This window comes from Dendrobates tinctorius, unplaced genomic scaffold (assembly GCF_039654945.1).
Source record: "Dendrobates tinctorius isolate UK_male_01 unplaced genomic scaffold, ASM3965494v1 ptg000103l, whole genome shotgun sequence".
NCBI lineage: Eukaryota > Metazoa > Chordata > Amphibia > Anura > Dendrobatidae > Dendrobates > Dendrobates tinctorius.
The window spans coordinates 36,691,977-36,708,699 of NW_027361771.1; the positions used below are offsets into that span (position 1 = coordinate 36,691,977).

Consider the following 16,723-nt stretch of genomic DNA (forward strand, 5'->3'; position numbering starts at 1 on the left):
TATTTCTGGACGCTCCTGCACCAGCACAATTAGCATCTCTACATTAATATATGCGGACGCCATGCTGCTGCTGTACTCCGTGGAGGCGTACTTCCTGGATGTCTGGAGCGCTTTTTGAGCTCATTTGCATGTCTAGGCTTCCTGATGATGGATTGGCCCATTTCCTGTTCCCCAGCCAAAAGACCTGCGTATTGCTCGCAGGTCACACGTGTGTTCAGTGTGTAATCCGTATTTTTTGCGCACCCATAGACTTGCATTGGCGTACTACGGGCGTAGTACACTGACAATCGCAGCATGCTGCGAGTGGCACGGAGCGGAGGATACGGAGGAGAAATATACGCCTGGTGCGAGTGACCCCATAGAGAATCATTTGTCCGTGTCTAATGCGTGCTTTTTGCGCCTCTCACTCTCCCGTATTCCTCGCCAGTGTGACTCCGGCCTAAGGAGACAATTTGGGGGAGAAATGTGTGAGAGGCCAGTATGGGAGAAGAGTGTGCTGGCGCACTATATATAGACTTGGTAGTGTGGGCGGCAATGAAGAGAGGGATAGCATGGGGACAGTGTAAGGACACAGTATGGAGTCGACACTATGCAGAGTGGAGGAGCATGAGGAGGGAGGCACAGTATAAAGATTAGGCAGTATAGTGGAGACACAGTATGAGGAGACTGGATACTGGGCTGCGATGAGCGGTGAAACACTGCCCAAATCACAGTCCATTGGGGGACTGCATGTGACTGGGTCACGCTTCGGTGATGCAAGGGATTCTGGAACTTGGCGTGACTTCAGTGTCGGCTACAGCTGGGGTCTCGTGATGCCGAGTGATAGAGCAACGAGAGGTATTTACAAAAATACTTCTTTCAAGGTTTAAATCAGGGGCATTACAGTATACCATGGAGTGGACAACTGCTTTAATATGTTGATTATCAACATTTTAGACAGCTTACACAACCGGTATGTGGAGATGTGTGACCGCAATGAGAGGACGCATGACCGGAATGTGGGGACGTGTGACTGGAATGTAGGGACGCGTGACCGGAACATGGGGACGAGTGACCTGAATGTGGGGACGCATGACCTGAATGTGGGGACGCGTGACCGGAACGCGGGGACGCGTGACCGGAACGCGGGGACGCGTGACCGGAACGCGGGGACGCGTGACCGGAACGCGGGGACGAGTGACCGGAATGCGGGAAGGTGTGACAGGAATGTGGAGATGTGTGACTGGAACGTGGGAAGGTGTGACTAGAATGTGGGGATGTGTTACCGGAATGTGGGGACGTGTGACTCGAATGTGTGACCGGAATGTGGGGACGTGTGACCGGAATGTGGGGACGTGTGACCGGAATGTGGGGAGGCGTGACCGGAATGTGGGGAGGCGTGACCGGAAAGTGGGAAGGTGTGACTAGAATGTGGGGATGTGTTACTGGAATGTGGGGACGTGTGACCGAAATGTGGGGAGGCGTGACAGGAATGTGGAGACGAGTGACGGGAACGTGGGAAGGTGTGACTAGAATGTGGGGATGCGTGACTGGAATGTGGGGACATGTGACCGGAAAGTTGGAAGGCGTGACCGGAATGTGGGGACGCGTAACCTGAATGCGGTGACGCGTGACCGGAACATGGGGACGAGTGACTGGAATGCGGAGACGCATGACCGGAATGTGGGGACGTGTGACCGGAATGTAGGGATGCGTGACCGGAACGTGGGGACGCGTGACCGGAATGCGGGGACGCGTGACCGGAACGTGGGGACGCGTGACCGGAATGCGGGGACGCGTGACCGGAACGTGGGGACGCGTGACCGGAATGCGGGGACGCGTGACCGGAATGCGGGGACGCGTGACTGGAACGCGGGGACGCGTGACTGGAACGCGGGGACGCGTGACTGGAACGCGGGGACGCGTGACCGGAATGCGGGGACGCGTGACCGGAATGCGGGGACGAGTGACCGGAATGTGGGAAGGTGTGACAGGAATGTGGAGATGTGTGACTGGAACGTGGGAAGGTGTGACTAGAATGTGGGGATGTGTTAACGGAATGTGGGGACGTGTGACTCGAATGTGTGATCGGAATGTGGAGACGTGTGACCGGAATGTGGGGAGGCGTGACAGGAATGTGGAGATGTGTGACCGGAACGTGGGAAGGTGTGACTAGAATGTGGGGACGTGTGACTCGAATATGTGATCGGAATGTGGGGACGTGTGACCGAAATGTGGGGAGGCGTGACAGGAATGTGGAGACGAGTGACGGGAACGTGGGAAGGTGTGACTAGAATGTGGGGACATGTGACTGGAAAGTTGGAAGGCGTGACCGGAATGTGGGGACGAGTAACCTGAATGCGGTGACGCGTGACCGGAACATGGGGACGAGTGACCGGAATGCGGAGACGCATGACCGGAATGTGGGGATGCGTGACCGGAATGTAGGGATGCGTGACCGGAACGTGGGGAGGAGTGACCGGAATGTGGGGACGTGTGACCGGAATGTGGGTAGACGTGACAGGAATGTGGAGATGTGTGACGGGAAAGTGGGAAGGTGTGACTAGAATGTGGGGATGTGTTACCGGAATGTGGGGATGTGTTACCGGAATGTGGGGATGTGTTACCGGAATGTGGGGACGCGTGACTGGAATGTGGGGACGCGTGACTGGAATGTGGGGACATGTGACCGGAAAGTTGGAAGGCGTGACCGGAATGTGGGGACGCGTAACCGGAATGCGGGGATGCGTGACCTGAATGTGGGGACGCATGACCTGAATGTGGGGACGCATGACCTGAACGCGGGGACGCGTGACCGGAACGTGGGGACGCGTGACCGGAACGTGGGGACGAGTGACCGGAATGTGGAGATGTGTGACGGGAACGTGGGAAGGTGTGACTAGAATGCGGGGATGTGTTACCGGAATGCGGGGACGCATGACCTGAACGTGGGGACGCGTGACCTGAACGTGGGGATGAGTGACCGGAATGTGGGGACGTGTGACCGGAATGTGGGTAGGCGTGACAGGAATGTGGAGATGTGTGACCGGAACGTGGGAAGGTGTGACTAGAATGTGGGGATGTGTTACCGGAATGTGGGGACGTGTGACTCGAATGTGTGATCGGAACGTGGGGAGGAGTGACCGGAATGTGGGGACGTGTGACCGGAATGTGGGTAGGCGTGACAGGAATGTGGAGGTGTGTGTGTCGGGAAAGTGGGAAGGTGTGACTAGAATGTTGGGATGTGTTACCGGAATGTGGGGACGCGTGACTGGAATGTGGGGACATGTGACCGGAAAGTTGGAAGGCGTGACCGGAATGTGGGGACGCGTAACCGGAATGCGGGGACGCGTGACCGGAACGCGGGGACGCGTGACCGGAACGCGGGGACGCGTGACGGGAACGTGGGAAGGTGTGACCGGAATGCGGGGATGTGTTACCGGAATGCGGGGACGCGTGACCGGAACGCGGGGACGCGTGACTAGAATGTGGGGATGTGTTACCGGAATGTGACGACGCCTGACTGGAATGTGGAGACATGTGACCGGAAAGTTGGAAGGCGTGACTGGAATGTGGGGACGCGTAACCTGAATGCGGAGACGTGTGACAGGAATGTGGGGACACGTGACTGAAAAGCGGGGACGCGTGACTGAGAGGTGTGATGGAATTGTAGAGAAGTGTGACCCGATTGTAGGTTGGTGTAACCACAAAGTGAAGTAGTGTGATTGCAATGTGGGGAGCTGTGACCCAAATACAGTGACGTATTTGTGTGTCGTGACCCCGGTGTATGGACAGATCACTGCAGCTTATCACAGAACACATGAGCTAGCCACAACCTCCCGGCGTCTAACGAAATCATATCGGGCATGCGCATTGCAGTCTGCCAGGCACACAGCAATCAGCGCGGGATGGAAAGTGACGCATGTGTGGTAATAGTCTCTCGTCACCGGATATGTATTGTTGTCATGGAAGCTGGTCTCCAGGCTTTGGCTGAGGCTCGCTTGAGAACACAGTGTGTGCAGCATGGCGCTGCCAGGGCCCGTCCGTCGGCAGTTAGATTCTGTGACACGCAGCATATTTCATGATGTGAGGCGTACGGTGCCAAACCAGAGCGAAGTGACTGCTAGCAGCGGTGAGAGACGGACGCGGAGCAGGGGGCACTATACATGGCATTAGGACTGGATGGGGGCTTCTGTGTGCCCACCCTAACTTGCAGGCTCAGTAACCCCAGTGTGCCCCTGTATAGTGCTGCAGCTGCCTATTACACAGGTAGGCCATGCAGTGTATAGTCAGAGCTGTGTCCTCTATAGGGTGAGTGATCGCCATATAGCCACTATATAGGCGAGCTGTGTGTGCATGGCGCCCTCTCAGACACCAGCCTTTCCTTTACGTGTTCCTCTGTTACTAAAAAATTAGAGACTGAAGTGCTTTCAGTATACAAAAGCACTTCCCAAGCCTCTGTCACTCCGGCTCTATTCTCCACCCAGCGCTGTCACCTCCTGCTTGTCCGATAGCGCCTTTCTGTGGGACTTCAAGTAAAGGGAATGTAAGGCGGCGCTGGGCTGAGAATAGACCTTGGGGAAGTGCTTCCACACGCCGAAAGCACTTCAGCCTCATTTTCATGTTGATGTAAATAGTAATTTCAGGTTTACCTATCCAGTAGAAGTTGTCTCAGACTTGGTATTGAGAGATTTCAAAAAGTGACCTCTGCTTCGTACAGCCCGATGTTATGGCAAGCTGCCATGCAAGTCAGTGAGTTTGTGGACACCATCAGACTGCACTCATCATTTGAGTACAGCCTGATTTCCGAGCACTGACAGAATGGAGAAGATGGAGACTTCTTTTTTTTCTCCATCTTCCTGAGAGAATTGGAGTACACTGTCAGTCAGACGTTGATCAGAGTGTCATTTGCATAATCGGCACAACTATCAGATGAGTGAACCTACATCCGTCTGCACTGCCCTTTTGAATAGATTGGCAGTGCACATGCCAGACGTGTGCCCATTACTTCCCTATGGGGCTGCTGACTGCTGAGGAGGAGAGCCACCATCTTATGGCTCCCTTAGGCCATACGGAAAGGGGTGATCAGGATAGTGGGACTCGTGTAAGGCTCAGCATCCAAAACAGCCCCAAATAGACTCAATTGTCTCATGAAATTACAATGGAAATCAGGTTTTACCAAACTTTATACTGAGACACAAAACCCGACATCCATTATACAGTGGCGTTAAACCCAATTAATAAAAATCAGCTTCTACTTGTGCCAACAGTATCATTGTAAAGCAACACTTCATTAGTTATCTGTGTATACAGCATCACCGAGGCTTACTTCTTACCATAGACATCGGTGGCCTATCACTAGCATGGCATATGCCATCAACAGAGGTCAGTACATGGAATTGTGAGGAGCCAATTCTCACTCAGAGCCAAAATGAAGTGGTGTGTGTTAGGAGCGGTGGAACGCACTAAATAAAATTATAAATAAAGTGCGTTCACCGCTCGGGGTCCACCGTGCGGTAGATGGCAAGACCGCTGCTAGGTGGTGGCAGAGGTATCTGGCGGTAGAGTGCACAGGGTTAAGACTTCACCCGAGAGCACTGAACAAGCTCTGTTGCACTCACAGAGCACATGAACAGATAAGGCTGCAGCGAGCTCTGTTTGACTCACAGAGCTGCAAGCATACGCAAGCTCTGTTACACACACAGAGCTGCAAGCATACACAGACCCTGTTACACACACAGAGCTGCAAGCATACACAGACCCTGTTACACACACAGAGCTGCAAGCATACACAGACCCTGTTACACACAGAGCTGCAAGCATACACAAGCTCTGTTACACACACAGAGCTGCAAGCATAAACACATGTGCAACAACGCTGAGTCTGTTTGAATGTCACAGGAGCTCAGCGACACAGACACGGTATCTGGTCACAGGAGCGGCCCTAGCTGACGGCACCAACTCCGTCTAGACCTACCGTGTACGTCTGGGAAATAGGGCGTTGCCAGTGCGAACGCACCTAGAGCTGCTACTGCAGCGTGGAGTTAACTAAGCCGCTGTAGAAACACTGCTGTCAAGCAGGCGCAAGGTGACGCTAGCTGCTGAGCGCTGGAGCAATGGCGCGCTGGCGCTAGTACTGGCTCTAACTCAAACTCTCACACATTCGTAATAACCAAGGAATGGGGGGTTTCAAATGAGTCATTCACCAGTCCATGCATCCATCAACAAACATACAGCAGCAAGTATGACTATATTAGCGCATGGCGGAACAGCCATGCGTGCTTTTTATAGCGTACGGGACCTGCCGGAAATCTCCAGAACTCCAATAGGAGCCAATAGGATTCAGAGCAGGACCTGAGCACCTGACTCCCGAACTCCAATAGGAGCTCGTCCTGTGAGCATGCTCAGAAGCTGGCACAAAGGACTTCGCCTCTGGAGATAAATGTGAGGACCTGGGTTTCTGCATAGGTATGTCAGAACTCAGATTCCTAACAGTGTGTTACCTCTGCTTAGCTTTTTTTTCGGAGGCTGCTTAGAATCCTTCCTATAGTATTGGCCGGCAGGATGAATAGAGCTGACTGTCACGTCAGTAGAGTTGCCGTCACTATGCCGATCACAGTGATCAGTCTAGGCCAATTTTACTGTGAAAAGTCCCTCCTGGTGGTGTAGTTCATAGTTTCCTTGCCTAGGTGGTCCTGAATCAGTGGTAAGACCACCCTACCCCCATTATCACCGCCTGCATGCTACAACATGGACAGTTCCCATTGTAGTTTCAGCTCCCGCATGAGAAGTAGATGGAGATAGGTTCTGTTGGGTGACGCCGGGAGAGATGATCTGTGCCAGTTTTTGCGATGTATATCATGTTACTGATTATTTTCCTCTCGTCTCTTTTAGAGGTCGACATTGTCTCTAGCTTGCCGCTCCAGATGTCGCTCTATTTCAACGCCTTTTATTTCCCCTTCTGGTGGATCTGCGATGTTTTAACACTTCAATTAAAGGTACTAATTAAAATGTATGTGTGGATGAAAATGCTAAATAGTGTCATTCTAGCCGATTAGTCAGTTAGTCTCCTATGGTTATCAGACGTTCCCTTTTCATTAGACATTCTTCATGAATAGCTTTGCATGTTTTATTAGATGCTTCTTGTCAGTGTCACAGATCACCGTAGGAAAATAAATGGCATATGGTACCTTTCTACCATGTTGCTGGTGCAGCTGGCATCTCTGCTGAAAGATTAGATCATATAGACTTAACTTTTCATGTGAGCTGCGCCAAAGCATAATGATGAGAACAAGGCTTATGTTTTTCTGCAATCATAAAGAACTCAATGCTGAGGATAACAAGGAGTCTTGGGTCTCCCTCTGAAAACCTGGAAAAGTCACAGTTTAGCACCTATTTGTAGGATAGGTGATAAATGATGAAGAGGAGACTGATTGGCGTAGTGGTTGGGCGTACACCCTGCCCGTCCAGTTATGTCTATGAGGATGCTAGAATTAGCCGACTGCTTTGTCACTGTATACGGGCTGCTATTAGGAAAACACTTAGACTTGAATCATCATTGCATTTCCGCCAGTTTTTTTTAGCATGAATACCCTTCAATTATTGACTGTCTGATTTGCCACAAATTCATCACAGATTTGCGCCTTTTTTCAAGTTGTCTTTTGTGGTCTTGTTAGTTTTCTGATTTTTAAATCAGTGTGGCTTTTCCAGATGTTTTAGACAATTTCGTCAAATGTGACTCTTCTAAAAAAAAAAAAAAAGATGCAGAAATTGGCACAACTCTACTCCACTCCTCTCCTGGATTGATTTTATGTACGGCAAACCATTTTGATGAAATTGGGGCAAACTCGTCAGTGAAAACCACAGGTAAAAAAAAAAGTGGTTTTAAAAAACCTACAAATGATGAATCGGGCCCTAACTGTGGCTGATTGCACAGGGGTTTCTTAGTCCCTGATTATATCACTAGGAATTTTTTGATCTGGGATGTGCACTGCCCCTCCAGTCAGAGGACTTTTAAGTTGCCCTTTTCTCAGTTTGAAATGTAATTCAGAAATGGCAGTTAACAGGAACTGTGGAGGTCAAGAAGATCAAGCAACATTTTAGTGAGAGCTGCTTGTAGGTTTGATAGAGAGGCAAATCAGAACCCCCGCTTGACTGCAAACGTCTTTCAAAAAGATTTAGCAGACTCTGGAGTTGTAATACACTGTTCTACTGTTCAGACACCTGCACAAATATGGCCGACATGGAAGAGTCATCAGAAGAAAATCTCTCCTTCTTCCTCACCATAAAATTCAGAGTCAGGGTATGTTTGTGACGATCAGTGAACGCTGCTGGTTGGATGCTGCGTGCTTGTGCAGTGTCCAACCTGAAGCGTCCAGATGTTACAGCAAAGTGGATGGGATTTCAAGAAATTCCGATGCTTGCGGATCACCCGCAGAGACGAACATGCGGTGCATCTTTCCAAACCGCAGTAAATCAATTTCTCTTGCAGAGACTAGCGTCTCCGCAAGAGAAATTTCACCCAATGTATTGGATGCAGTGAATCCTCACGGGTCAGTGAACACATGCGGATTCACCTGTGTCCAGTAGCCGGAAGCGCTTTTGACGTAACAAACATGCGCTGTGTCAAAGCGCTGTCAGTTTCTGATCGTCTGCATATACCCTTATAAGTATACAAAAGAACATCTAAACAAGCCTGATGCTTTTTGGACACAAGTCCTGTAGACTGATGAGGTTAAAATAGAACTTTTTGGCCACAATGATCAAAGGTATGTGTGGAGAAAAAGGGCACAATTTCAGGTACAGAACATCTCACCAACCAATAAGCATGGGGGTGGATCAATCATGATTTGGGGTTGTGTTGCAGCCAATAGCATGGAGAACATTTCATGAGTAGAGGGAAGAATGGATTAAATGAAATTTCAGCAAATTCTTGATGCAAACATATCATCTGTAAAAAAAAAAAAAGCTGAAGTTGAAAAGAGGATGGCTTCAACAAGTGGAGAATGATCCTAAACATAAGTAAAAATCCACGATAGACCACCTCAAATGGGGCAAGCTGAAGGTTTTACAATGGCCCTCACAGTCCCATGATCTAAACATGATTGAAAATCTGTGACTAGACCCCAAAATAGCAGTGAATGCAAGACGACCCAGGAATCTCACAGAACTGAAAGAATTTTCCAATGAAGAATGGATGAAAATTCCTCAAGTAAGGAATGAAATCCTCTTGGCTTGCTACAAAAAGCGTTTGCAAGCTGTGATACTTTCAAAAGGGGGCCCTGCTAGGTACTAACCATGCAGGGTGCCCAAACTTTTGCATTGGCCAATTTTCCTTTTTGTCATTTTTAGAATGTAAAAGATGGGGAAAAAAATTATATATATATATTTTTTTTTTTGCCTAAAATTCATAGGAAATGCTTCATCTTTAACGTTAGGCCTTTTAGAGATCATTTAATCTTCAACTTGATTAACTGTATACAATAACAGTAATTTTGACCACGTGTGCCCAAACATGGCACTGTACTCTGAGCGTTACAGATGAATATAATAGAAGCAGGGTCTTATGTTTGTTAAATTTCTTAATTTCAGTTTATTTTAATCTGTCTTTTTTGCATGTCCAGTGAGTGAACCCTTAGAGCTGCGTGCTATATGTGACCTGCTACCATGTGTATGTCCGTCAAGTCCTACTTCTGTCCCCTCCAGGAAGCTTATGGATTTGTGTCCTCTATCTTCTCAGTATGGCTGCCTTATACTATTATTGCAGACTTGCCATTGGTGACAGTGTTGCTTTTTTTATTTTTGCAGTACGTTCTCCTTCCCGATCACTACAAATTCATCCTAGTGACTCTTCTGATCCTGATGTCTATGATTGAAATAATTCGGCTATACCTTGGATACAGTGGAAACCTGCAAGAAAAGGTATCCTAAAGCATGGTAGAGCTGTGAAGCCAAGGGATAGACATCCCTGGAACTGATCTGCTCAAAAAAGGTTTATTGCTTATGCACATATGTAGAATCCTTGATCTAGTCTGATAGCCACTTCGTGATCAGGAAGGGTTACTTTCCTTGCAGGAAATGTGGACACAACATCTTTTAAACTTTTTTTCTGAATGCTTTTTAAAGTGGATTTCAGACTGAATCCACCTGGAAAAGACGTTGTGTTCACATTGGGTCAATTTTCTTCCTTACCGATAAGTGATATTTCCTAATTGCTTCTGGCTCAAAAGTAAAGAAACTGTTAATACACACCGGCACCAGTACAGTAATATTTAAAAATGTACTCATAGATTTACAAATTCATCTATTTTCTCATTTAGTAGTAGGTCTGTTTCCAAATATTTTTGGCCTGGTAAAAAAAAGCAATGGTGATACAATACAATAGTAAAATAGTGGCACATTTATATAGAAAAATGATGTAGTCATTTGGGATGCCTCTCAACCAATATGCTTGGATGTTGTTACGTTCGATGATCCTTAAGCCCTTCACGATGTATAATGTATATTTACGTCATAAGTCGTGTCAGGTCATTTTTACCATATAGTGAGCATGGGAAATAAAAAACCCAAAAAACAATTGTGAAATTGCACTTTTTTCACCGCACTTAAATTTTTTTGCCCGTTTTCCAGTACATTATATGGTACAATCAATGGGGTAATTCAAAAGTACAACTCGTCCCACAAAAAACAAGCCCCCTTGCGTCTATCTTGACAAATATATAAAAGTTATGGCTCTTGGAAAAGAGGAAGAAAATACGAAAAATGGCCATTAAAGGGGTTGTCCAGACTTAAAAAAATGGCTGCTTTCTTTCAGAAACAACATTGCCTCAGTCCATGGGTTCTGTGCATTATTGTAGTACAGCTCCACTTCACAGGGTTGCAGTACTAAACACAGCCCATGGTCATGGATGGTGCGGTTTCTGAAAGAATGCAGACATTTTTTTCTAATCCATGACAACCACTTTAAGCGACTAGTTAAGGGGTGTGTTTACCTTTTTATATTTGTTCAATGCCGTTTACTGTTTTTCACTAGGTTCCTGAACTAGCTGGATTTTGGCTGCTCAGCATCCTTTTACAGTTGCCACTGCTACTTTTTCTTTTATGTGATCCTGGCGTGGAACCATTGCCACTTGAACGAGCATCACATGGAATACTCGCAGCATTTTTGGTCTTTCAGATACCTGTATCGTCACTTACTCTACGGAAGACTACCAGACGTCTCGCTGGGAGATTTCACCAGCTCGGAAACTTGGGAGAACATGCCTAAATGGTTATAACACTGTGTAAGAGGTAGTCACACATTGCAAACAGGACCAAGTGCAGGACCTGCGGCCGAACGTACTGCTACATGTAGTACAGAAAAACAGATACGTTGCACATAGGATGCTTGTCTGGGACTTGGCAATTATTGGGTTCTCTATTGTTAATTCAACATCCTTTAAAGATAAGTGCACTTTATGGGTATCCTGTAGATGTACATGCTACACCCAAGGTAAAGCCGGGAGCATCTGATGGTGTTTCGTGTGCCATTCCCACCCAGCGACCATAATGGACCTACTCCTAAATGCCAGTTATGGGAGGAGATAGTTTGATATCATTTTATATGTCACCTCTGGGCTCCATGACCTGTATAAATGGACTTGTGGTTTTGCTTAGTTACAGACTTATTCATTGCTGTTTGATAATCTTAGAATTTCTAAAAATGAGTGCATTACCCCATATATTTTCCTATTTTTATTGTTTTTTACAAACCCCAATCTCTAAATTTGCCAATTCCTTAATCTAATTTTTCAAAAAGTGTATTGCTGTGTTATCAATTAGTGTGTGTGTGTATATATATATATATATATATATATATATATATATATTAATTAGCTGAAGAGCCCGGCGTTGCCCGGGCATAGTAACTAACTATGGTTAGTTATAATAATCTTAAGTGTAGAGCCCCGCCCACTCTGCATAGCCACATTCACTATAATATCCCACATCATCCCGTCAGCCAGAGCTACCGACCTACTACCCCTAATATCCCACATCATCCCGTCAGCCTGGGGTCAGAGCCAGAGCGCTGAGTGGAACGGTCCTAACTTCCATACCGGGAATCCCTTTGAGAGGCCTGGCGTCAGAACCAGAGGCCTGAGTGGATTTGCCCTGACTTCCATATCAATGATCCCTTTAATAGGAGCCTGGGGTCAGAACCACAGTGCTGAGTGGAATGGTCCTAATTCCATACCTGTGATCCATTTAAGAGAGGCCTGGGGTCAAAACCAAAACGCTGGATGGATTTGCCCTAACTTCCATACCAATGATCCCTTTAAGAGATGCCTGGGGTCAGTATCAGAGCGCTGAGGGATTTGCCGTAACTTCCATACCGGAGATCCCTTTAACCCCTTCATGACCCAACCTATTTTGACCATCATGACCTGGCCATTTTTTGCAATTCTGACCAGTGTCCCTTTATGAGGTAATAACTCAGGAACGCTTCAACGCATCCTAGTGATTCTGAGACTGTTTTTTTGTGACATATTGGGATTCATGTTAGTGGTAAATTTAGGTCAATAATTTTTGCGTTTATTTGTGAAAAAAACGGAAATTTGGCGAAAATTTTGAATTTTTATTGTTAAACTAGAGTTATGTGACACAAAATAGTTAATAAATAACATTTCCCACATGTCTACTTTACATTAGCACAATTTTGGAAACAAAATTTTTTTTTTTGTTAGAAAGTTATAAGGGTTAAAAGTTGACCAGCGATTTCTCATTTTTACAACAAAATTTACAAAACCATTTTTTTAGGGATCACCTCACATTTGAAGTCACTTTGAGGGGTCTATATGGCAGAAAATATCCAAAAGTGACACCATTGTAAAAACTGCACCCCTCAAGCTACTCAAAACTACATTCAGGAATATTATTAACCCTTCAGGTGCTTCACAGGAACTAAAGCAATGTGGAAGGAAAAAAATGGACATTTTAATTTTTCCAACAAAAATTTACTTTTAGCATCTATTTTTTCTTTTTCACATGGGCAACAGGATAAAATGGATCCTAAAATTTGTTGGGCAATTTCTCCTGAGTACACCGATACCTCATATGTGGTCATAAACCACTGTTTGGGCGAACGGCAGGGCTTAGAAGGGAGGGAGCACCATTTGACTTTTTGAATGGAAAATTAGCTCCAATTGTTAGCGGACACCATGTCGCGTATGGAGAGCCCCTGTGTGCGTAAACATTGGAGCTCCCCCACAAGTGACCCCATTTTGGAAACTAGACCCCACAAGGTACTTATCTAGATGTGTGGTGAGCACTTTGAACCCCCAAGTGCTTCATAGAAGTTTATAACGCAGAGCCGTGAAAATAAAAAATCATTTTTTTTCCCACAAAAATCATTTTTTTTTCCAAGGGTAACAGGAGAAATTAGACCCCCAAAGTTGTTGTGCAATTTTTCTTGAGTACGCTGATACTCCATATGTTGGGGGTAAACCACTGTTTGGGCACACATCGGGGCTTGGAAGGGAGGGAGCACCGTTTGACTTTTTGAACGCAAAATTGGCTGGAATCAATGGTGGCGCCATGTCGCGTTTGGAGACCCCCTGATGTGCCTAAACAGCGGAAACCCCTCAATTGTAACCCCAACTCTAACCCCAACACACCCCTAAACCTAATCCCAAACCTAAACATAACTCTAATCTTAACCCTAATTCCAACCCTAACCCTAATTCCAACCCTAATAGAAAAATAAAAATATTTTATTATTCGTCCCTACCTGGGGGGGGTGATGTACTATTTTTTTTTTTTTTATTTTCATCACTGTGATACGATCTATCACAGTGATCAAAGTGAATGGATGGAATCTGCCGCTTGACGGATTCGATAGGCGCACTGCGCATGCGCCCGGTATTTTGGGAGCTGGCGGCGCCCATCACTGTTGGTGGCGGGACATCGGGAGCCACAGCGGGACTCGGAGGGTACCGTGGGGGGGGTGATCGGGAGGGGGAGCAGATAGTCACGGTGGCGGCAGATCACTGCCATCAGTCGGTGGCGGGGGCAGATCGCCACTGTCATTTGGTGGGGGGGGGGGGGTCAGATTACTGTGTCCAGCCATGGCCGATGATATTTCAGCACCGGCCATGGCTGGATTGTAATATTTCATCAAATTTCATTGATGAAACATTACTATCGCTCTGATTGGCTTTCACTTTCAACAGCCAATCAGAGCGATCGTAGCCACGGGGGGGAGGGGGCAAAGTCACCCCCCCCCCCGGTGTGAAGCACAAAGCCTCTTGTATCTGCGGGTCGGGTGACCTTTCAGTGACCCCAGTCACCCGACCCGCAGGAACGCGATCAATTCATGACACCACATAGGCGTCATGGGTCGGATTGGCACTGACTTTCATGACGCCTACGTGGCGTCCAAGGTCGGGAAGGGGTTAAGAGGGAAGATGTGCCTATGGGATGGAGTATGTGTGATGGGTATTTGGGCAGGGAGGGGGTGATTCATTTCTGTCATGTTCTCTCTGCTCCTTTCTGGGGGGCAGACAATGGCTGGGAGCTTATGTTCCCGGGGATGCTAGATTTCTCCCACCCGGTCAGTGTCCGTTGAGGTGTTGTCGAGTGGGAAAACTGTTGCTCAAAGCAACCAATCACAGCTCAGCTTCTTTTAAACAGATCTGGTGAAATGAAAGATGCTTATTGATTGGTTGCAAGGAAAACTGTTGCTCATAGCAACAAATCACATCTCAGCTTCTTGTAAACAGCTCTGGTGAAATGAAAGATTCTTTGTGATTGGTTGGTGATACACACACACACATTCAACTTTATATATATATATATATATATATATATATATATATATATATATATATATATACACTCACTGGCCACTTTATTAGGTACACCTGTCCAACTGTGTGTTAAGACTTAATTTCTAATCAGCCAATCACATGGCGGCAACTCAGTGCATTTAGGCATGTAGACATGGTCAAGACAATCTCCTGCAGTTCAAACCGAGCATCAGTATGGGGAAGAAAGGTGATTTGAGTGCCTTTGAACGTGGCATGATTGTTGGTGCCAGAAGGGCTGGTCTGAGAATTTCAGAAACTGCTGATCTACTGGGATTTTCACGCACAACCATCTCTAGGGTTTACAGAGAATGGTCCGAAAAAGAAAAAAAATCCAGTGAGCGGCAGTTCTGTGGCCGGAAATGCCATGTTGATGCCAGAGGTCAGAGGAGAATGGGCAGACTGGTTCGAGCTGATAGGCAACAGTGACTCAAATTGCCACCCGTTACAACCAAGGTAGGCAGAAGAGCATCTCTGAACGCACAGTGCGTCGAACTTTGAGGCAGATGGGCTACAGCAGCAGAAGACCACACTGGGTACCACTCCTCTCAGCTAAGAACAGGAAACTGAGGCTACAATTTGCACAAGCTCATCGAAATTGGACAGTAGAAGATTGGAAAAACGTTGCCTGGTCTGATGAGTCTCGATTTCTGCTGCGACATTCGGATGGTAGGGTCAGAATTTGGCGTAAACAACATGAAAGCATGGATCCATCCTGCCTTGTATCAACGGTTCAGGCTGGTGGTGGTGGTGTCATGGTGTGGGGAATTTTTTCTGGGCACTCTTTGGGCCCCTTGGTACCAATTGAGCATCGTTGCAACGCCACAGCCTACCTGAGTATTGTTGCTGACCATGTCCATCCCTTTATGACCACAATGTACCCAACATCTGATGGCTACTTTCAGCAGGATAATGCGCCATGTCATAAAGCTCGAATCATCTCAGATTGGTTTCTTGAACATGACAATGAGTTTACTGTACTCAAATGGCCTCCTCAGTCACCAGATCTCAATCCAATAGAGCATCTTTGGGATGTGGTGGAACGGGAGATTCGCATCAGGGATGTGCAGCCGACAAATCTGCGCCAACTGTGTGATGCCATCATGTCAATATGGTCCAAAATCTCTGAAGAATGCTTCCAGCACCTTGTTGAATCTCTGCCACGAAGAATTGAGGCAGTTCTGAAGGCAAAAGGGGGTCCAACCCCTTACTAGCATGGTGTACCTAATAAAGTGGCCAGTGAGTGTGTGTATATATATATATATATATATATATATATATATAGTTAGAAGGGTGGTGGTCTGACCACCGGATCACTCAACAATCCTGGGAAAGAAGGGGCAACAGTGGTTTTCTCTGTATAGTTTAGCTGGTGCGGTTTATCTGCTGGATGAAGTAAGTGCTGCCGTCCACTTGATTTTGTTGGAGTGATCTTCCATCACTTTATAAGATGGGTATTACACTTTAATTTTGGAACTAATTAGAATCAATCATTATTGGGTCAATTTCTGATTCATTTTGGATGGAGGTGTTAGGCCACGTTCACACGTTCAGTATTTGGTCAGTATTTTACCTCAGTATTTGTAAGCCAAAGCCAGGAGTGGAACAATCAGAGGAAAATTATAAGGCTATGTTTCCTCGGTCCGGAATCCCTGTGCTTTGGACGCTGCGGAAAGCCCGCTCTGCCCAAAACGCCGTCCCCTGTTGTACGTGTGGTGATTCCGCAAGATAAATAGGCTGCAGTCTATAAAGACGCGCCGCATGTCCCGATTCGTGGGTGTCACCCGCGTTTTAGTACGCATAGTTGAGACAGGATTTCTTAAAATCCCCTCCACTATGCTGGAACATCTGGACGCAGCGTTCAATCCGCAGCTAATCCTGATGTAATCCAGACTGTGGAAACA

General features: G+C 46.9%; 2 protein-coding genes across 4 annotated transcripts; one reads left to right on the forward strand and one right to left on the reverse strand.

The window, feature by feature from the left end:
* Positions 1-1,428: 1,428 nt before the first annotated feature.
* LOC141100192 (uncharacterized) lies at positions 1,429-3,970 on the reverse strand. Its single transcript, XM_073588506.1, has one exon. The coding sequence runs from the start codon at positions 3,799-3,801 to the stop codon at positions 2,152-2,154; it is 1,650 nt and encodes a 549-aa protein (XP_073444607.1). The 5' UTR covers positions 3,802-3,970; the 3' UTR covers positions 1,429-2,151.
* On the forward strand, positions 3,820-12,668 carry TMEM17 (transmembrane protein 17). Of its 3 annotated transcripts, none has more exons than XM_073588550.1 (4): positions 3,820-3,908; positions 6,874-6,977; positions 9,787-9,900; positions 11,012-12,668. In XM_073588550.1, the coding sequence occupies exons 1-4, from the start codon at positions 3,902-3,904 to the stop codon at positions 11,243-11,245; spliced, it is 459 nt and encodes a 152-aa protein (XP_073444651.1). In that variant the 5' UTR covers positions 3,820-3,901; the 3' UTR covers positions 11,246-12,668. The 3 variants fall into 3 exon arrangements, with proteins under 3 accessions (XP_073444651.1, XP_073444649.1, XP_073444650.1); XM_073588548.1 differs by lacking the exon at positions 3,820-3,908 and adding an exon at positions 3,976-4,111; XM_073588549.1 differs by lacking the exon at positions 3,820-3,908 and adding an exon at positions 4,126-4,248.
* Positions 12,669-16,723: the final 4,055 nt, after the last annotated feature.

What these genes read in the sequence shown, in the direction of transcription:
- LOC141100192 (XM_073588506.1), bottom strand. Translation starts at nt 3,801, where the DNA reads ATGTGTTCTGTGATAAGCTGCAGTGATCTGTCCATACACCGGGGTCAC.
- TMEM17 (XM_073588548.1), top strand. Translation starts at nt 4,003, where the DNA reads ATGGCGCTGCCAGGGCCCGTCCGTCGGCAGTTAGATTCTGTGACACGC. An exon ending in CGAAGTGACTGCTAGCAGCG is followed by an intron (nt 4,112 to 6,873) that starts GTGAGAGACGGA and finishes CGTCTCTTTTAG; the next exon opens with AGGTCGACATTGTCTCTAGC. An exon ending in TTTTAACACTTCAATTAAAG is followed by an intron (nt 6,978 to 9,786) that starts GTACTAATTAAA and finishes TTATTTTTGCAG; the next exon opens with TACGTTCTCCTTCCCGATCA.